Source organism: Eptesicus fuscus, chromosome 9 (genome assembly GCF_027574615.1).
Source record: "Eptesicus fuscus isolate TK198812 chromosome 9, DD_ASM_mEF_20220401, whole genome shotgun sequence".
In the NCBI taxonomy this organism is placed as follows: Eukaryota; Metazoa; Chordata; class Mammalia; order Chiroptera; family Vespertilionidae; genus Eptesicus; species Eptesicus fuscus.
The window spans coordinates 69128484-69149078 of NC_072481.1; the positions used below are offsets into that span (position 1 = coordinate 69128484).

A 20595-nucleotide genomic window follows, 5' to 3' on the forward strand; every position below is an offset into this window, starting at 1 on the left:
CCTGAAAATTGTGTAGGATACGTATCTTTATGGTTCACTCTACTTTTTTATTAAAGGATTATTCCCGGGTTTTATTTCTGTAACCGCCCAAAGCCAGCCACTGCCTGGGGAAGTAACCCAGCCCCTTCGCGCAAGCGCCCAGGAGCAGGATCCGCGGCGCGCAGGGCTTTGCATTGCGCATGCGCAACTAGGAGCGCCTAGAAGCGCCGAGGCGGGAAGTGCTGCGCAGGCGCGTCTGGCAGAGTCGCTAGGAGGTGCGCTTTGGGAGCCGGCGACCCAGGCATCTGGGGAGCCACCGAAGTCGTATTCCCTTCAACTGTGAGTTTCCAACGGTTTGCGCCATGGCGCGGGATTGTGAAGGATTAGAAACGAGTTTCGGGTCGTGACTTCAGTCCGGTCGCAGCAGCAGTACTCCCCGACCCGCCCTGGGATCCCGCTGGCCCGCGGCGGGAAGTCGTGCGCCTGCGCACCAAGCATCCCGTGCGGCGTCGGGTCAGAGGGAGGACGGTCCTTCCCCGCTGAGCTCGCGGTCCGCGCTCCCAGAGGGATCCATTCATTCCCTTCCCCTCGCTCCTTCAGGCGCTCGTGCCCGGGGTGGTATCAGTTCTCCACCAGCTTGCTTGGGGCCTTGGCCCAGCTTCCTGGCACGCCCTTTCTGTGGTCGAACGATTTCCTCTCGTCCTCTTCGGGCAAACCGCTCCCCCCACGAGAGCCTCCCCCACGCCCTGGGCGCCGGGGTCCCGGAGCCGGGCCAGGGGGGTCCTGGCCGGCACCCTCAGCGAGCCCACCTCCCGGAGGCGCTCCCGACTAGAAACGTCCCTCGGGCCCCCTGCCGATATTTCTGGAAAGGGAAAGGGAAGCAAACGGAACCTTACAAACGGCCCACGGTTTTCTTCCTTCGGGGATGTTAACACATGATTCGTTTTTTACATGTTTGTCCCTTTGTCATTTTTCAGTGCTTGGTTCAGTGAGTGATGTAAACGTCTGTCTTCTCTGGCATCCCAATTTTCACAGCTGCTTGGCTCCCTCTGTGGACATGACCCCTTAGCTGGCATTTTTCATCCCAGCTGTTTTGTGATGGAGGCGTCTTTGGGGATTCAGGTGGACGAACCTATGGCTTTTTCTCCCCTGTGTGACCGGTTCCAGGTGGATGGCTCTTTAAAAAACTACGAGCAGAATTTTAAACTATCAGGTATGTGTGTAATTTTAAAGATGTACAGGCAACCGTTCTGTAATTTCAAATATTTGAAAACACACGCACAACTTCTTGAATCTTAAAGTGAGTTATATGTATAAATAAAAACATTTTTTTACACGTCAGTAAAGTTTTCTAAGATCTAGATTTAGGACTGAATTGCATTTTAGAAGGAGATTGTAGTCCATCAGTGTCATTTTACAGATGAAGTTGCTTCTAAATATTAGTGACTGTCTAAGAACATAAAGTTTGTTGATGCCCAAACTAGAAGTTCTCTTCTCCTAGGCCTGTGTTCTTATGTCTACTCACCATATTACATTAAACTTGGATTTCAAAATTGACAGGGGAGGGATTTTCAGTTAAATATTCAAAAGCAGTATTCAGTGATAAAAATAAGTGAAATGTTTGTAGCAGAAATAAAGCACTGTATCTCAGTGTACATCATGAAACGTTATTTGACCCTAAGCCAGACCTTGAAGTGAGGAGAGGGGTCTAACAATTTCTGATCTTGTACAAATGTACACCTTCATTCCTGCTCTAGCACAGTGCTTGTGACATAGTAGACATTTAGTAAATATTTGCTAAATAGAGGAGTACCAGTTGATTGTATTTTTTCCCCTAAAAGGTAGCTAAACCTTCTTTTCCATCTTTGTCTTAAGCAATTTAGTACTTGTCCAAAAGATACTAGTTTTGACTATTCATCCAAGATATATACTTATACACTACAAAGTAGACTTTAACCCCATCCTAGAAAAGTGTCATCACATGCTTTTTAAAAATATATATATATTTTTTTTATTGATTTCAGAGAGGAAAGGCGAGGGAGCGAGAGATAGAAACATCAATGGGGGGAAAATATTAAAAAAGAAAAAAAGGGAAACATTAATGGTGAGAGAGAATCGTTGATTGGCTGCCACCTGCATGCCCCCTACTAGGGATTGAGCCCGCAACCCGGGCATGTGCCCTTGACTGGAATCGAACCTGGTACCCTTCACTTCACAGGCTGACACTCTATTCACTGACCCAAACCAGATAGGGCCATCACATGCTTTAAAAAAACAAAACAAAATAAGAAATTTGAAATAGGGCAATTAAAAAATATTTTATTGATTGATTGATTTTGACAGAGAAATATTGATTTGTTCTTTCGGTTGTGCATTCATTGGTTGCTTCTTTTATGTGCCCTGACTAGAGATAGAACCTGCAACCTGGGCATATTGGGAGGACACTCTAATCAACTGAGCCACCTGCCAGGGCTGACATTACATGCTGTTAATTTCTGACCAAAACTGAACTCCCCTGTCAAAATTTGTACCCTTCCTGATGTCCCTGTTTTTGGTGATAAAAGCCACTATTATTCCATATATTTATGTTTAAAACTTCAGAGTTGTCTTCAACTTAGGCTTTATATTTGCTTCTCATATCCAGTCACACAACTTTATTTTACTTTTTGTTGTTGTTGTTAATCCTCACCCGAGGATATTTTTCCATTGATTTTTAGGGAGAGTAGAAGAGAGAGGGAAAGACAGAGAAAAAAACCGATGTGAGAGAGACACATCGATTGGTTGCCTCCTGCATGTGCCCTGGCCAGGGAGGAGCCTGCAACCGAGGTACGTGCCCTTGACCGGAATCAAACCTGGGACCCTTCGGTCTGCATTCTGAAGCTCTATCTGCTGAGCAAAACTGGCTAGGGCATATTTTACTTTTTTTTAAAGATTTTTTAAATTTATTTCAGAGAGGAAGGGAGAGGGATAGAGAGGTAGAAACATTAATGATGAGGGAGAATCATTGATCAGCTACCTCCTGCATGTCCCCCACTGGGAATCGAGCCCACAACCTGGGCATGTGCCCTGACCAGGAATCGAACTGTGACCTCTTGGTTCATAGGTTGATGCTCAACCACTGAGCTGCGCTGGTTGGGCTTACCTTTTTTAAGAATGTATGACATAATATATGGTATACATTAGGCAGAATGGATGTAAAAAATATGAGCAGAATTTTAAACTACTGGGTTCTAGCATTATGTTCAGGTGAAAGCTACTCCTTTAATATTCTTCTGGAAATCTGGGAAATAAAGAGTAGGGCGAATTTTATTCTAAATTTTTAAAGTTTTGTGGCTTTTATGTAACAGAACATTGAACATTATAAACAGTGCCTTTGGTAATTTATAGGACATGTTGAAATGTTTTTCATATGGTTCTTTTTTTATGACCCTGAATAAAAGCTAAGGTTATATCAAATATATAATTTCAGTAAGGAAAGTAAAGCTGATGGGTTCCACGCACTTAACTGTCTCATGACTCAATGTACACCCTATATTCGGAGCTGTACGAGATACTGCCTTCAAGGAGCTCATAGTATAATTGAAGAGGCAAAATACAGAGTGCTAAACTACAAGAAAAATAATACAATAATTGCATTACTGTATTATGTGTCCAATGACACAAGGGAAAGCTGGACCATGAAAAACGTAATTGCAACAGAATGAAAAAGAAGAGGGACAGCATCCAAGAAACTGGATGAAAGTGGCATTGTAAGATTATTTTAGTAGCAGTGTATTAGATGCATTGGAGGATAGAAAAGAAGTAAAAGGCAATTTAGGTAAGAAACTTTGTCATAATCCAAGAGCATTCCTGGCAGAGGAAACAGCAAACTGGAAGACCCTCAGATGGGAGTGTGCCTAGTTTTTAGGAATAGTAAGGAGGTTATTTTGACTGGAAGTGGGAGGGTGATGCAAGTGAAGTATGAGAGGAGGTAGTTCTCTGGGTTTTATGTGGAGCAAGTATAGGCCAACAAGGGTGAAAGCAGGGAGCACTGTTAAGGAGGTTGTTGTTGTATTAAAGCCAACTTGGATATATTATGAGGCGGAAAAAACAAGCAGAGATCTTCCTTATAAAATATGGACATTTAAATAACTTTTTTAGCTTGTGGACTTTTCAGGTTCTTCCCCCAATCCTCAAAGTAAATATGTAATTATATATAACAAGGTCTCTGCCTTTACTAGTGTTTTCTAGTGTGAGATGAATCTTCCCTTCTGCTGCCTGCTCTCATCCCCTTCAGAATTTGAGGATTTTGCATTCACTTTGGTTTGTCAGGAAGTTTTACTAATGTTTGAAAATGTCAAATTTGTTCTGTTGTGACAGGAAATCTTAATATAAACATATTTAGAGTTTTGTAATGGTAGGTAAGTTCATAGGGAGTAGTGGTATGGAAGTACATTAAGCTTACATAGTCATTCACATGGCTTGTGCATTACAGTGTTTTCTTACTACATCTACTAGAGGCCTGATGCATGAAGATTCGTGCAAGAATAGGCCTTCCTTCCCCTGGCTGCCGGCACTGGCTTCCCTCCGGCACCTGGGCCTTCACTCTGGCCGCCACCTTCCGCCTTCACTCCGGCTGGAGTCACCTTCTGCCTTCGCTCTGGCCCTGCCATCCTCCTGTAGCTCCCCCCACCCCCCCCCCCGCATAGCAGGCATCCCGCCCCGGCTGCTCCACGCCTGTGCGCACGCACTGTCCAGAGGCCTGGAGAGGCCGGGGCAGGGTGTCCCGGCCGCCATCATTTTTCTCGCATCAATTTGCATATTCCCTCCTTATTGGCCGTGGGCACACCATCTTTGTTGCAGAGTGACGGTCAATTTACATATCCTGTCTTTATTAGATAGGATTTTCTTCCTGGTGATTTCTATCAGTTGACCAGCATCTCTACTACTTATTGCCAGCTCATGCTTATGCAAAGGGAAATTCCAAAATGAACTAATGGGAAGCCATAGACTACAATAGCTGGAAAGTAAAGTTCATCTAATCCAAAGCCTTTGTTTTACAGGTTAAGAATTGAGCACTGTGTGGTTTAATGATAGGAGTTAAATCCAGATCTTTAGATTCCAGGCTTGCTTCTCTATCAGCACTGTCCAATAGGACTTTCTGTGATAACGGAAGTGTTTCTGTGTTGTCACATGTGGCTAGTATAACTGAGGAAATTAATTTTTAATTTTATTTAAATTAATTTAAATGTGTGAATAGCCACAGGAAACTACCTAGTGGATAGTAGCAACTCTGTTATTTTACTACAAAGCTTTTGGTATAATTAATCATGTACACAATAACAAAACATGCACAAAAACACTTCAGTACATTTAATAATAAAAATAATACAAACAAGGTTCCTAAAATATTTCATCATATCTAAACATTGTTGAGTGTAAGATTTTATGTACTACTCAAATGCTGCCATTTATACTATGACACAACACTTTCTTATAACCTAGAATATTTTCTTTTATACTTAGAGAGTTTTTTCAGACCTAATTAGACAAATAATTTTATATCTCTGATATGTATTTAAAAAGGAAAATAAACTTTTCAGTATATTGTGATTGATATCAGAGAGGAAGGAGAGGGAGAGAGAGAGAGAGAGAAACATTAATGCTGAGACAATCATTGATCCGTTGCCTCCTGCATGCCCCCCCCCCCCCCCCCCCTGGGGATTGAGCCCACAACCTGGGCATATGCCCTGACGGGGAATCGAGCCATGACTTCCTGGTTCATGGGTCTGTGCTCAACCACTGAGCCACACCAGTCGGGCAGGAAAATAAACTTTTCAGATCTGTCTCTTGTGAGTCACTTTTTTTTTTTTGACATGTAATTTTTAAAAATATATTTTATTGATTTTTTACAGAGAGGAAGGGAGAGGGATAGAGAGTTAGAAACATTGATGAGAGAGAAACATCAATTAGCTGCCTCCTGCACACCCCCCCCCCCCCCCACTGGGGATATGCCCACAACCAAGGTACATGCCCTTGACCAGAATCGAACCTGGGACCTTTCAGTCCATAGGCCGATGCTCTATCCACTGAGCCAAACCGGTTAGGGCATGAGTCACTTTTTGTACATAGAGTTATTGAATGCCCTGTTTTCCCCCTCACCATATTCTCTATACATCACTAATGTAGAATTTCTTTTTGATGAATCCTTTTTGTTTGTTTGTTTGTTTGTTTGTTTAAAAGCCATTGTTAATGGGCCCTTAAGAGGAGCCCAATTATTTGGAGCTTGCCTACATTTGCTTTCTTCTTCTTCTCCTCTGCTGCTCCTCCCTGCCTCCATTTGGCACTTAAGGGTTAAATGTGAATGCTTCTCTATGGTTTCTTGGATTTTCTTCAAGTCACTGACACCTATTTTGTTAGTTTTGATGCTAGCTGACAATTGTAGGTTGCATCCTAATTTCAAAGTTGTTAAAATAAGTCTTAGAATCAAAGAAATACACTATCAAGTTGAAAGGCACATGGTGCCTTTCCTGTGACAGGAATTTGAAGCTGGTTGGAATTGATACTCATCAGGAAAGATTCTCATGGACTGTGGCAAACAAGACTTACAAAGCCTCTTCTTCCCACCTGGGCCTTGTTTTTGGTTTCTAGAGTGAAGTGGTAGCTGGTGGTGAGGTAGCTGCTTCTGTCTTTGGTTTCATTCTTGTGTAACTTCTAAACTTTTTTGTTTTGTTTTGTTTTGTTTTTACAGCTACCTCTGAATGGCCCTAATGATGGTAATCATTCATTCATTGAACAACCATGCCAGGCACTGTACTAAGAGCTGAGAGTGCTGTGATGAATTATACAGACAGGGAACTTGTATTGGTGGAACTTATATTCTAGTGGTAGGAGGCAGACAGCAAACAGGGTATAATAAACAGGGTAATTTTACAGTAGATAAGTATTCCAAAGACAGTAAACAGGATGGTGTGAATAATGGGAGGGGTGCTAATAGATATCCGAGGAGACTGACCATTGAGCCAGCCGCATGAAGTTAGAAGGGAAGAGGATTTCAAGCAGAAGGAATAAAATAAGAGCAAAAGCCCTAAAGAAGTCATGTTAATAACAACTACACATAAGAATTACCACTATCATTTATTCACTGTGTGCCAGGCATTGTGTTAACAGCTTCTCTTACATTATGTATGCTCTTTTATTTAATCCTCACAGTATCTCAGTGGCAGGGGTACTGTTAGTCTCCCCTTTTGGGAAACGAAGGCTCAGAGAAAGCTGTGTGCTCAAGGAAGGTCATACCAGCGGGTAAATAGTGGGGCCAGGGTTTTAACTTAGACCTCCCATCTCCAAAACTGGTGCTCTTAATTATTGCCTCTTGTATTGAACTGTGAAGCTTCTCCAGTGCACATATGAAGTAGATGAGAAGGTGAGGGTAATTTAAGGAAGTTTTTCTATATCCTTAAATGGGGTAAGAATACTGAACTAACCTCTTATTTATTCTCCAGCTCTTATTCTTCCTCCCCTTCAAATTACTCACTTGTCAGTTTCCCCCTTAAAAACTGTATGGCTTTCATTTGCATTCTCTGCCTTTCCCTTCTTGGGCCACATTTTTTTTTTTTTTTTTCATTTCTTTATTGATTAAGGTATTACATATGTGTCCTTATTCCCTCATTACCCCCCACCTCCCATTCATGCCCCCAACCCCCTGTTGTCTGTGTCCATTGATTGGGCTTATTGCATGCATATAAGTCCTTTGGTTGATCTCTCCCCCTTACTCCCACCATCCCCTACCTTCCCTGAGGTTTGACGTTCTGATTGATGTTTCTCTGTCTCTAGATCTATTTTTGTTCATCAGTTTATGTTCATTATATTCCACAAATGAGTGAGATCATGTGATATTTATCTTTCTTTGCCTGGCTTATTTCACTTAGCATAATGGTCTCCATCTCCATCCAGGTTGTTGCAAATGGTAAGAGCTCCTTCTTTTTTAATGCAGCATAGTATTCCATTGTGTAGATGTACCACAGTTTTTTAATCCACTCATCTGCTGATGGGCATTAAGGCTGTTTCCAAATCTTAGCTATGGTGAATTGTGCTGCTATGAACATAGGGGTGCATATATCCTTTCTGATTCGTGTTTCTAGTTTCTTGGGATATAGTCCTAGAAGTGGGATCACTGGGTCAAATGGGAGTTCCATTTTTAGTTTTTTGAGGAAACTCCATACTGTTCTCCACAGTGGCTGCACCAGTATGCATTCCCTCCAGCAAGCAGTGTGCGAGGGTTCCTTTTTCTCCGCATCCTCGCCAGCACTTGTCATTTGTTGATTTGTTGATAATAGCCCTTCTGACAGGTGTGAGATGGTACCTCATTGTTGTTTTGATTTGCATCTCTCTGATGATTAGTGACTTTGAGCAGGTTTTCATATGTCTCTTGGCCTTCTTTCTGTCTTCTTTTGAAAAGTGTCTATTTAGATCAGTTGCCCATTTTTTGATTGGGTTGTTTATCTTCTTTTTGTTAATCTGCATAAGTTCCCTGTAAATGTTGGAGATTAAACCCTTATCGGTGATATCATTGGCAAATATGTTCTCTCATGCAGTGGGCTTTCTTGTTGTTTTATTGATGGTCTCCTTTGCTGTGCAAAAGCTTTTTATTTTGATGTAGTCCCATTTGTTTATTTTCTCTTTAGTTTCCATTGTCCTAGGAGCAGTATCAGTGAAGAAATTGCTTCGGCACATGTCAGAGATTTTTCTGCCTGTGGATTCCTCTAGTATTTTTATGGTTTCTCGTCATATATTTAAGTTCTTGATCCATTTTGAGTTTATTTTTGTGTATGGTGTAAGTTGGTGGTCTAGTTTCATTTTTATTTTTTTTGCATGTATCTGTCCAATTTTCCCAACACCATTTATTGAAGAGACTCTCTTGACTCCATTGTATGTTCTTGCCTCCTTTGTCAAATATTGATTGAGCATAGTGATTTGGGTCGATTTCTGGGTTCTCTATTCAATTCCATTGATCTATATGTCTGTTCTTGTGCCAGTACCAGGCAGTTTTGAGAACAGTGGCTTTGTAATACAGCTTGATATCTGTTATTGAGATCCCACCTACTTTGTTCTTTTTTTCTCAGGATTGCTATCGCTATTCGGGGTCTTTTTTTATTCCAGATGAATTTTTGGAAAGTTCTTTCTAGGTCTGTGAAATATGCCGTTGGTATTTTAATGGGGAGTGCATTGAATTTATAGATTGCTTTGGGTAGTATGGACATTTTGATGATGTTGATTCTACCAATCCATGAACATGTTATGTTCTTCCATCTGTTTATGTTTTCCTCTATCTCTTTTTTCAGTGTTGTGTAGTTTTCCGCGTATAGGTCTTTTACCTCCTTAGTTAAGTTTATTCCTAGGTATCTTAATTTTTTTGGTGGGATGGTAAATGGGATTGTTTTTTTGTCTCTCTTTCTGTAAGTTCATTATTGGTGTATAGAAATGCCATAGATTTCTTGGCGTTAATTTTGTATCCTTGCTGAATTCATTTATTAAGTCTAATAATTTTTTGATTGAGTCTTTACGGTTTTCTATGTACAGTATCATGTCATCTGCAAATAAGGACAGTTTCACTTCTTCTTTTCCAATTTGGATGCCTTTTATTTCTTCTTCTTGTCTGATCGCAATGGCTAGTACTTCCAGCACTATGTTGAACAGGAGTGGTGAGAGTGGGCATCCCTGTCTTGTTCCTGTTCTTAGGGGAAATGGTTTTAGTTTTTGCCCATTGAGTATGATGTTAGCTGTGAGTTTGTCATATATGGCTTTTATTATGTTGAGGTATGATCCTTCTATTTCCACCTTGCTGAGAGTTTTTGTCAAGAAAGGGTGTTGGATTTTGTCAAATGCTTTTTCTGCATCAATTGATATGACTGTGATTTTTATCTCTCAATTTGTTTATGTGATGTATCATGTTTTTGATTTCTTGGGCCACATTTAATTTAATTATCTCCCCACCCTACTCTTCCCCCCTTAATAATTTATGTCTTTTTCCTTTTCCACATCTTTGCATACAAAGTTCCTTCTTCCTAAAACACCTTCTTCCACTTTTGCTACTTCGTAAGTAATTCAAAATATAGCTTAAGCTTCCTGAAGTATTCATTTCCTTTCCCCCCTTCTACTTAGTAATATATGCATTCCTCTGTTATTATAGTTATCATCTTGTATTGAGTTTGAGCTTTTAATATCTGTCTCTTCCACTAGATTACGCTCTTAGAGAACGAACTGCACCAAATTTGTTCATTTTTAAAAATATAGCCATTGCTGAGCATTTGTTAAAACACAGTGTTTGTTAAATGAATAAGTCTAGAGACTTATGAGCAATACCTCTGTGAAATTGGGCATATGATTTAACTTCCCTGAATAGGATTTCTTTATCTGAAAAGTCAGGGTAGTAAATAATTTCTGTTCTGCCAATATCACAGTGCTATTGTGAAGATCTGAAAAGATAATACATGCGAAAGTGCTTTGAAATGTCTTAAACTGTTAGATTTTGTGGCGTAATATGATAACTTAAAAAGTAGCTGATGGTTAGCCTAGATATTGGAATAAAATCTGATGACTAAAGTATGTAGTTCTCTTTTGTATCCAGTAGTTTATCTCATTTTGTATTATAGCTTCTCTTATTTTAACCATGTATATTTTTGTAAAGGACTTGCATTTATTAAAAAGTAACAATTTTTTTGCTGTAAAGGATAGAGGATACCGTTGTTAAGGGGATAATTTAAAAAAAATAGTTTTTAACATTCCTCAGAGCCTTAGTAGACTTTCTCTCTGAGACAATACTGTGAATATACAATACACAAAACTTTCCCAAGTCTGTAAGATTTTGTGTCTTTGGGGGAAGGAAGTAGTTTCCAAGAAGATTGCATTGTATCCTTGTCATGCCATCTAGTGATCATAGAAAAAATTGTTATTTTTTAAATTTAGCTTCTTCATTGTGTTGTACTGTACGCAGAGACAGTGTATCTGTTAGTATGTAGTAATTCCAGAATAGTAGAAATTCTGTGTGTGTGATTTTGGGGCTTATCAATTTTGTCTGTTAGTTCAAGAGATGTATGTGAACGACAACAACTTGATGGAGTTGTATGTGATTTACAACAACTGGATGGGGTTTTAATTATTCTTACGGTTTTTAAGGCTTAGTATACCTATATACTTGTAACTTAATTCATGTTTTAGAATTTTGAGTTTTTTAACTTAAGAAAGTGTATGCCCAGTTGGTATGACTCAGTGGTTGAGTGTTGACCGTGAACCAGGAGGTCACAGCTCGATTCTTGGTCAGGGCACATGCCCAGGTTGTGGGCTCAATCCCCAGTAGTGGATGTGCAGGAGGCAGCTGATTGATGATTCTCATCATTGATGTTTCTCTCTCTCTCTCTCTCTCTCTCTCTCCCTCTCCCGTCCTTTCTGAAAATAATAAAAACATATTTTGAAAAACAAAAAAGAAAGTGTAAAATATACTCTCATTAATAATCTTAACTATAAATTGTTTTTTTTCCTTGATAGGTGTTAAAAAAGATATTGAGAAGCTTTATGAAGCTGTACCACAGCTCCGTAATGTGTTTAAGATAAAGGACAAAATTGGAGAAGGTAATTTGGGATATACTTATCTTTTTAAGTTTTTTCTCCTCTCCTGTTTTCCTTGTTTAATCTTGATGTTCATTATTATTTCTTATTGAAAAACATACTCCTTTAAAAAATATTAAGACCATGTTTATATTACTATGTTATTAGTAGTAATATAATGGTAGCAGCTTTTCTTTTTTTTCCTTTGAAAGAATGACAGTATAAATAAGTATTCATAGTAAAATGAACAGCCCTATTTTAATCTTTATAAAACTTTTATGCTATTAAAAATATTGCTATATTAATATATTATTAATTATAATTACTAAAAGTGAAAAATTTAATATTCAGATGGAGAGATTTGATACAAAAAGCCAAATCTTTGTCCTCTTTCTTAATTGCAGTTAGGTAGAATTGTACATTGAAATATATATGAAAATTAGATGGCAAAATGATGAAAATAAAGTGATACAATATTTATAGGATGGTCAGTATTAACATAAATATCATTGAAAGACTGACAGTTGCCCTGGCCAATGTGGCTTAGTTGGTTGGAGCATCATCCCATGCACTGAAGGGTCTCGAGTTCAAGTTTCTGGTCAGAGCATATACCCAGGTTGTGGGTTTGATCCCTAGTCGGTGCATGTATCTGGTACAGGAGGCAACGGATCGATGTTTCTCTCTCTTGCTCTCTCCCTCTCTCTTCCTCTCTCTAGAATCAATGAAAACCATATCTTCAGGTGAGGATTAAATAAAAAATTTAAAAAAGGAAAAGCTGACAATCATTTTGATTTAATGAACGGTGAATTTGGCAGACAGATGTGAAGGAAATGAGAGGATAAAAAGATAATGGAGTTTTTTGGTGATTATGTAGAGAAATCCCTAAATATTAAAAATCTTCCATATAATTCCTTGCTTGCTTTTCACAAGGAAAAATGTCAGAAGAGAAAAGTCTGGGTCAGTGGGGGCAGAGAAATTAGAAGATGAGATGAGATGATTTGGGATGTGAGATCTTCACATCTTTTTCCTTGTCTTTTTTGAACACTGGCTTAGTGTGCAAAAACTTTGTTCTGGAAAATAACAGTGTCCTTACAGATTGATAGCTGTTTCTACTAAATAAGTTTGAGAAATGTAGTGTGTATAGTTTCCTTTTGATTGTTCATGATGAGCACATTAACAGCTCTGGAAAATATTTTAGTAAAAAAATCTATCAGTTTGTTTTAACTCAGTATTTCTCAAGTTTAATTGGCCACCAATTTTTTTCTCTCTTTAGTTTAATGCTAAATTTAAAAGCCCAGGTGTTTTTGTGTGTTTTTTTCCCCCTAACACTATTATAATTTCTACTTCTAACAGACCAGTATCCAAGTCTTAAGAAAGTAGTTTAAAATGACAATATTATAGAAAAATACTTATTAGAATGGATTATGGCATTATGCTAATCCAGTCAAACAGATTTACTATAGTGTCCCCTAAAAATTAATATAGTATCCCCTAAAAAACTGAGTACAGTTAAGAATTTATTAAAAATTGAAAATAAGTTGTGTTCACAGATGTGTCTGCTCTTTGTGTTCATTGTTATTAAAATATTAACGAGTATGATAATTCTAAATAGTTTTGTGATCAATTTTAACATTGTTTTATTAACATTTTTAAAAACCAAATATTGAAAAATCTAATAAATTGTTTTACAGGCACTTTCAGCTCTGTTTATTTGGCCACAGCACAGTTACAAGTAGGACCTGAAGAGAAAATTGCTCTAAAACACTTAATTCCAACAAGTCATCCTATAAGAATTGCAGCTGAACTCCAGTGCCTAACAGTGGCTGGGTAGGCAGTTTAAATTTTAATTGAACTGGCTGTATAAATTTTTAAGATTTCTAAGTAGCTGTGTAATGGGGATAGTGAGATTGTCCATTAATTAAACATATTCTTCAGTCAGGTGTTTGCAATTTGCTAGTACTTTTTTTCCTCTAACCTTGGAATGGTTAGTTAAATTTATACTAATTTTTGCAGTGGATTTCCCTGAGATAAGCTTGACTTCCAGTTCTTTTACCACATTTTTCTCATCTTCTTGCCAAATCATAAAGCTTGGCATCCATGGTCTAGATATTTTTTATAATGTGGGGAACTTATATTTCACATCTCCCCTGCTATAGACAGCCTCATCTCATATTTTATTTTGAGCAACAGAACTACCTGGCATGTCTCTCTCATTTGTCTCTCTCTCTATGCTAGGTTATTCTTATCAACATATGGACATGATATAGTATCTCTTATCCCCCCGGTACTGCCATCTCACTTCTAGATGCTCCATCATTTCTTTGCTACCCTTCACAGTCAGACTTCCCCAAAATTAATCTACATGTGCTATTTTCACTTCCACACCCCCATTCGCTACACTTAAAGTGTGGCTGCTCTTCTCTATGCTAAATTGAAACTCCTTTAGATGAGTCACCCATGACTTCATTTTGCCAATTCCTGTTTCTGTTCACATGCACTCTAGGCAGCGTTTAACATACTTGATTTGAACCTGTCTTCTGACTTCTATACTGCTACATACTTCTTTTTTTCTTCCTGCTTTATTTGGCCTTTCCATTTCAATGTCCATTGCCAGCTCTTCCTCTTCTACCTGACCCCTAAATGGTGGAGTTCCTCAGTGTTTGATCCTGGGCTTTCTTTCTCTAGAATCTGCCTACTCTCTAGGATCATGTATTTCCACATGACTTTAAATACATCGTAATGATTCCCTTAAGTATATGTCTAGCCTCAGACCTCTTAACTGCAGATTGGTATATATCCACCTGCTTATTTGTAATTTTCTTTTCTTTTTTTATTACATTTTATTGGGGTGGCATTAGTCAACATGAACATAGAGGTTTCATGTGTGGATTTCTAAGTTATAAACTGTATATAGCACCATGTGCCCACCACCCAAAGTCACATCTTCTCCTGTCACCTCAATAAGGACTCACTTCTCTCCCCGCTTCCCTTTGGCAACCACCACACTGATGTTTGTGTTCATAAGTTTCAGTTTTATATTCCACATATGAGTGAAATAAGGTTCTTAACTTTTTCTGTCTGATTTATTTCACTTAGCATGGTGTTCTCAGGGTCCATCCATGTTGTTGCAAATGGTGCTATTTCATCCTTTCTTATGGCTGAGTAGTATTCCATTGTGTATATGTAGCACATCTTTATCCAGTCCTCTATCGCAGGGCACTTTGGTTGCAGTGAACATAGGGGTGCATATATCTGTGTGAATAAATGATTTCAAGTTTTTTGGGTATATCTCTAGGAGTGGGGTTGCTGGGTCATATGGTAGCTCTATTCTTAATTTTTTGAGGAATCGCCAGATTGCTTTCTATAGAGGTTGTACCAGTTTACATTCCCACCAGCAGTGAATGAGGGTTCCCGCTTTTCCACAATCTCTCCAACACTTGTTATTGCTTGTCCTGTTGATAATGGCCACTCTAATAGGTGTAAGGTAGTGTCTCATTGTAGTTTCAATTTGCATTTCCCTAATTGCCAGTGAGGTTGAACATCTTTTCATATATCTTTTGGCTGTTTGTATGTCTTCTTGTGAGAGGTGTATTTTCAGGTCCTCTGTCCACTTTTTGATTGGATTATTTGTTTGGTGTTGAGTTTTACGAGTTCTTTATATATTTTGGAAATTAAACTTTTTTCAGAGCTACTGTTTGCAAATATCATGTCCCATCTGGTTGGCTGTCTGTTTTGTTGTCTGTTTCTTTTGCTGTGCAGAAGCTCTTCAGTTTTATATAGTCCCATTCATTTATTTTCCACTTGGGTACCTAATAAACATCTCAAACGTCATATGTCAAAAACTAAATTTTAATCTATCTTTGCCTACCAAAAAAAAAAATATATTGCAATAACTGGTTTTCCTCTACCAATCTCAGTGAATGGTACCACCATCTCTATCCAGTTGCTGAAGCCAGAAACTTAGTATTTATCCACAGTGTCTCCATTTTTCTTCTGAACCACATTCATCACCAAATCTTGGCCATTTTGCCTCCAAAATATATCTAAAAACTCATCCAACATCTTTCTATTTTCTTGACCACTACTTCAGTCCTCCTTCCTCTTTAATCCCATGGTTGCAAAACAGCCAGAGTGATCTTTAAAATATAAAAATATGTATGTATGTGATATAAATTGGATATTGCTACTTTAACCACTTAAAATCCTTCAGTGGTTTCCCAGAGTACTTTGAAAAAAAAAAAAATCTAGCATTGTCTCATGCCAATCTTCCCACCTCCCTCACTGTGCTCCAGTTTTTTTAGTTCCTCAAATTTGTCTCAAGAGCTTTCTTACCTCATTCAGGGCCACTACCCATAGTGTTTGCTCATTCACCAAGACCCCTCACAGTGCTGACTCCTCATCTCAGCAAGAGGGGCACCACTTCAAGGAGTTCTTCCCTGAATTAAATTAGATTCTATTTCTTATTGTCACAGCTCCTTTTGATCTCTTTAAAAACTCATCATCTGTCACTATTTGTTACCTTGTTTATTATCTGATAATAAACTCCATGAGGGCAGAAGTGGTGTTAACTTTAATTCACCATTGCATCCTTAATGTCTGACATAGTGTTTAGCAAATAACAGTGCCCACTAAATATTTATAGAATGAATGAACAAGCTTATTTCTTTGTTTTCATCCTTCTGTTTATTATAGAAGACAAGAGGATGAAATGGCCTCTCTAAGGCATGATGATATACATTCTTTTTTTTTTATTGTATGCATTCTTATTCCTTGAATAAGATAATTTCTTTTCTTTCCCTGTACTTCAAAAGTGCATGCTAAAAAAGTATCTGATCTTGCTTCCCTTCTAGCTTCCCACACTGGTTTTTCTTTTCTTTGCCAGATATTTCAGGCAAATTGTCTTTGTGTTCTAATTCCATCTATTTTCCTTCCCTAAATCCTGTTTTACCTCTTCCTCTCCATTTAATTTGCTCTCTGAAAAATTACCAGTTAATTCCTCTTTGCCAAACTAAAAGCCTTCCCTCTGTTCTTACTCTCTTTGACGTCCATGCTGATCACCCCTTCCTTCAAAGCTCCTCCCTTGGGTGATATTTCTGTCTGGACTTCCTGCCCCTTCCTCCTTATTTTGACCTCCAACTTGAGAATTTTCCAAAGTGTAGTTTTTTCTTCTCTAATAATTTCCACTGCTGCATGTGTCACTTCTCTGCAAGAACTGTCACTGACCTTTCACTTAAGATTTAGTCCTATATCTCGATATCTTGATCAACATAATGAGGTCTTGGTTTTGAAGCTTCTTTTCCTGATTTCTTTTTTATTTTATTGGCATCTATGTTGTTTTACTCACTTAGATTCAAAGCCATGGAAATCAACTTTACCCTTTTATGGGATGCAGGGTAGCATAGTGGTTAAGAGCATACATAGATCAGGAGCAGACTGCCTGGAATCAAATCCTGGCTCCATGACATACTAGTTTAATGGGGAAGCTCCTTAACCTCTCGGTGCCTCAGTTTCCTTACCTGTAGAAAAGGGGGAGGAAATAAAATGACCGTCCTCAAAGGATTGTGAACATTAAGTGAATTTGTTAGTAGATGTGAAGTGCTTAGATCAGAGCTTGGCATATAGTGAATAAATGTTGGCTATTTTAAATTTATTTATTACTATTATCTTATCTGCTACTAATCTTGTTAATTCATTCTTATTCATCTTTTTCTTTTCATTCTGTCACTCATCCAGTTAAAACTATAATTATCTCATGTTTGAATTATTATAGTAACTTCATAACTGGTATTATTTTTGTTTTTTTTTTAAACTATCTTGTACAAGTCAGTTAAATGTGTATATTATCCTATATGATGATAGTTTTTAGTTTTCTCGAATTATTTATGCATTGCTAAAATTGCATTAAAAAAATAGGCATGAAGTTTCAGTTTATTTGACCTTTCCTCTAAAGTTCAATGTGCATTTTTCCACTAGGGGGCAAGACAATGTCATGGGAGTTAAATACTGCTTTAGGAAAAATGATCATGTGGTTATTGCTATGCCATATCTGGAGCATGAGTCCTTTTTGGTAGGTTTTAATATTTCTTGAATTTTTATTAACTAAATGTTTAATTAAAAAAATGTTATGACCTTATTTATAACTTTATTTTAGGATATCTTGAATTCCCTTTCCTTTCAAGAAGTACGGGAATATATGTTTAATCTGTTCAAAGCTTTGAAACGCATTCATCAGTTTGGTATTGTTCACCGTGATGTTAAGCCCAGCAATTTTTTATATAATAGGCGCCTGAAAAAGTAAGTATGAGAAGTTACCAGAAAAGATTGACACTTGAATGAATTTGTGCCATGGGATCTATCTCCTAGAGCTTCGAACATGCTACAACAGCCATGCACAGATTTTGCCTGTTTCAGATTTTCATTATGATCCAAGAAGGGAAGTATAGTGAAGAAGGTGAATTTGTATTAGCAAAGCGATGCGCATCATTAGCTGCTCCATGGCTCGGTAGAAATGGCACTCCGCTGAAAACCTTAGCAAGGGTCTCATCCTTTTTGACCTTACACGTTTCTTTTTATCTCTGGGCTTCATTTTTCTTTTCTAGTAAATGAGGGGATTGGACCACATGATAGCCATTTCCTGTTCAACACTAAGTTTTGTGTTTATGTATAATTTTATGCTGATTATATGTATACATAGAGGCATTGAAACTCAAATGTTGCTCTTCATTCCATGGATCATACTAAGTGTGGTAAGAAGAATAGAACTGTAACTTTTATCTTTTAAATTTGTTTAATTAAAAATTATTTTCTGCCCTGGCCACTGTTTGCCAGCGGTTAGAGTGTCAGTCCTAGTCAAGGGCATATAGCAGGTTGGGGCATATGCGCAGGAGGCAACCAATTGATGTGTCTCTCTCACATGAATGTTTCTCTCTCTCTCTCTCTTTCCTCTTCCTCCCTCCTTCTCTCCCTCCCTCCCTTCCACTCTCTCTAAGAATCAATGGAAAAAATATCCTTGGGTGAGGATTAACAACAGTAACAAAATTCTTTGTTATAATGACATTTCTGGTACCATTAGAGAAGAAAGGATTGTTTTTATACACTTCATTCCTTGTCTTTCTTGCCAGTACAAGCCATTGGAAAAAGAGGATAAAAGATTTGTGTGGGGGTGTGTGTGTGTGTGATACATCTTTCCTTAGTTTTCAATCCTAGTTACCTATTAAATCCTTACCTTGTCTGTAAAACTTGTTTTTCTTTTTTTTCAAGAATGTTATAAATTCTTAATTGGTCACCAAAATAATTGCAGTTTCTATATGACTGTAGTTATGATGTTAATAAGCTTTAATTGTTACAGAGAACTAAAAACCTGCTTTTGCTTCTTAGGTATGCCTTGGTAGACTTTGGTTTGGCCCAAGGAACCCATGATACGAAAATAGAACTTCTCAAATTTGTCCAGTCTGAAGCTCAGCAGGAAAGTCGTTCAGAAAATAAAGTCCATGTAATCACCGGAAACAAGATTTCATTAAGTGGCTCCGCAGCACCTAGGGAGCTGGATCAGCAGCCTACCACAAAAACTTCTGTTAAAAGGCCCTATACACATGCGCAGATTCAGATTAAACAAGGAAAAGATGGAAAGGTTCTACCTCTTTTATTTCTTGAGTACTAACACAGTTTTAGAAATGTATTTCTTCATCCAACAGAGGGAGATATAGTACTAGAATAATAACTTGCAATTTAAAATAATTTTTACAGTTGTTATATATCCAATTGATTAGATTTTTACTAAGATTTGTAATATTTTCCCATTTTAAAATAAGTTTATGTGGTAGATTTATGGTGTCTTTGTCATTACAATTACATTATATAACAAAAATGGAAAATAATAAATTTTTCCTGCATGTTTTAAAGTTCAGATTAATTAGCCTTTTTACAAGAAAGCATTAGTTACAGGGGGAAATTCTGAAGTGTCTATCTCCATTTTAGTTGCAATGCCAAATGTAACAACCGTGCAGGTGGTTTTTGAATTTTTTTAGTTACTTATATTTGTGGACTATGATAACATTGTATGGGTGTTAAGAGTTCTGTCTAGACTATTTTCTCCTTTCACAGAAGTGTTTTGGTGCCTGAGAATGACTTGGATGCAGCTGTTTTTGTTTCATGTCACTTAACTCTTTCAAAACTATGGCAGAGTACAGCTGGCAGAAAGTGTTACAGATATAATCCTTATTTTCCTTGTTTTTGTTGGTATTGTAGGATGGCTCTGTAGGCCTTTCTGTCCAGCGCTCTGTTTTTGGAGAAAGAAATTTCAATATACACAGCTCCATTTCACATGAGAGCCCTACAGTGAAAGTAAGTAATGTAGCTTATTAGTGCAATCAGTTAGTCGTACATTGAAGAGAATTTAGGGAATGGTTAGATTAGTGTTTATTGTCAGGAACTTTTTAAAAGCAGAATTTTGCTTTGGCAGAAGGTATTACTTGCTTTGAGTATCTAGTCAGCACTTTTATTTTTTCCATTTTTTTTCTGAACTTTTCTGGTGGAATTTTTCATTAGCTGACTGTTCTTTCTCTAAAGGAACATTTGGATCCTTAAGGCCTTTTCTCTCACTGGCTAGAATGTGAGCTTGCAGCAGCTAACACATTTCTGACACAGTTGATAACATAAAGATGTTTGTAAAGTTTATAAACTGTCACCAATGTTAAAAGGTTTTAAAGTGACTTAAGCTATCCTGCCACAGCTAGCTAGAGTGAGCAACAAATTAAAACTCTGATTTTAGCCAATGTAACGGTGCAGCTTACAGTTCTGAAATGGAGTTAGACACTAGAACATACCTTTTATATTTTTGTAATATATCAGGAAAAGTTCAAGTAAAGTAGAAGTTAACTATTTACCAAACTAGGACTAATTAGTAAATTTTAATAAGTTTATTCAACAGAAAAATCTAAAAGACCTTACATGTTTTAATAGACAACTATTTGCTTATAATCCAATAGTACATGCAGCAGTTTTAAAAGTTATGCATTTTGCCATACTAGCATT

General features: G+C 37.8%; 1 protein-coding gene across 1 annotated transcript in view; it reads left to right on the top strand.

Annotated features, from left to right (window-relative positions):
- The first annotated feature begins 249 nt into the window (after positions 1-249).
- The window catches only part of CDC7 (cell division cycle 7), a 30189-nt gene continuing 9843 nt past the window's right edge, over positions 250-20595 (top strand). The window contains exons 1-8 of the mRNA XM_008154714.3: positions 250-318; positions 1015-1192; positions 11503-11586; positions 13254-13389; positions 17536-17629; positions 17714-17856; positions 18940-19192; positions 19810-19905. Of these exons, the coding sequence (XP_008152936.2) occupies positions 1078-1192; positions 11503-11586; positions 13254-13389; positions 17536-17629; positions 17714-17856; positions 18940-19192; positions 19810-19905 (921 nt within the window). The 5' untranslated portion in view covers positions 250-318; positions 1015-1077. The remainder of the gene's footprint in view (positions 319-1014; positions 1193-11502; positions 11587-13253; positions 13390-17535; positions 17630-17713; positions 17857-18939; positions 19193-19809; positions 19906-20595) is intronic.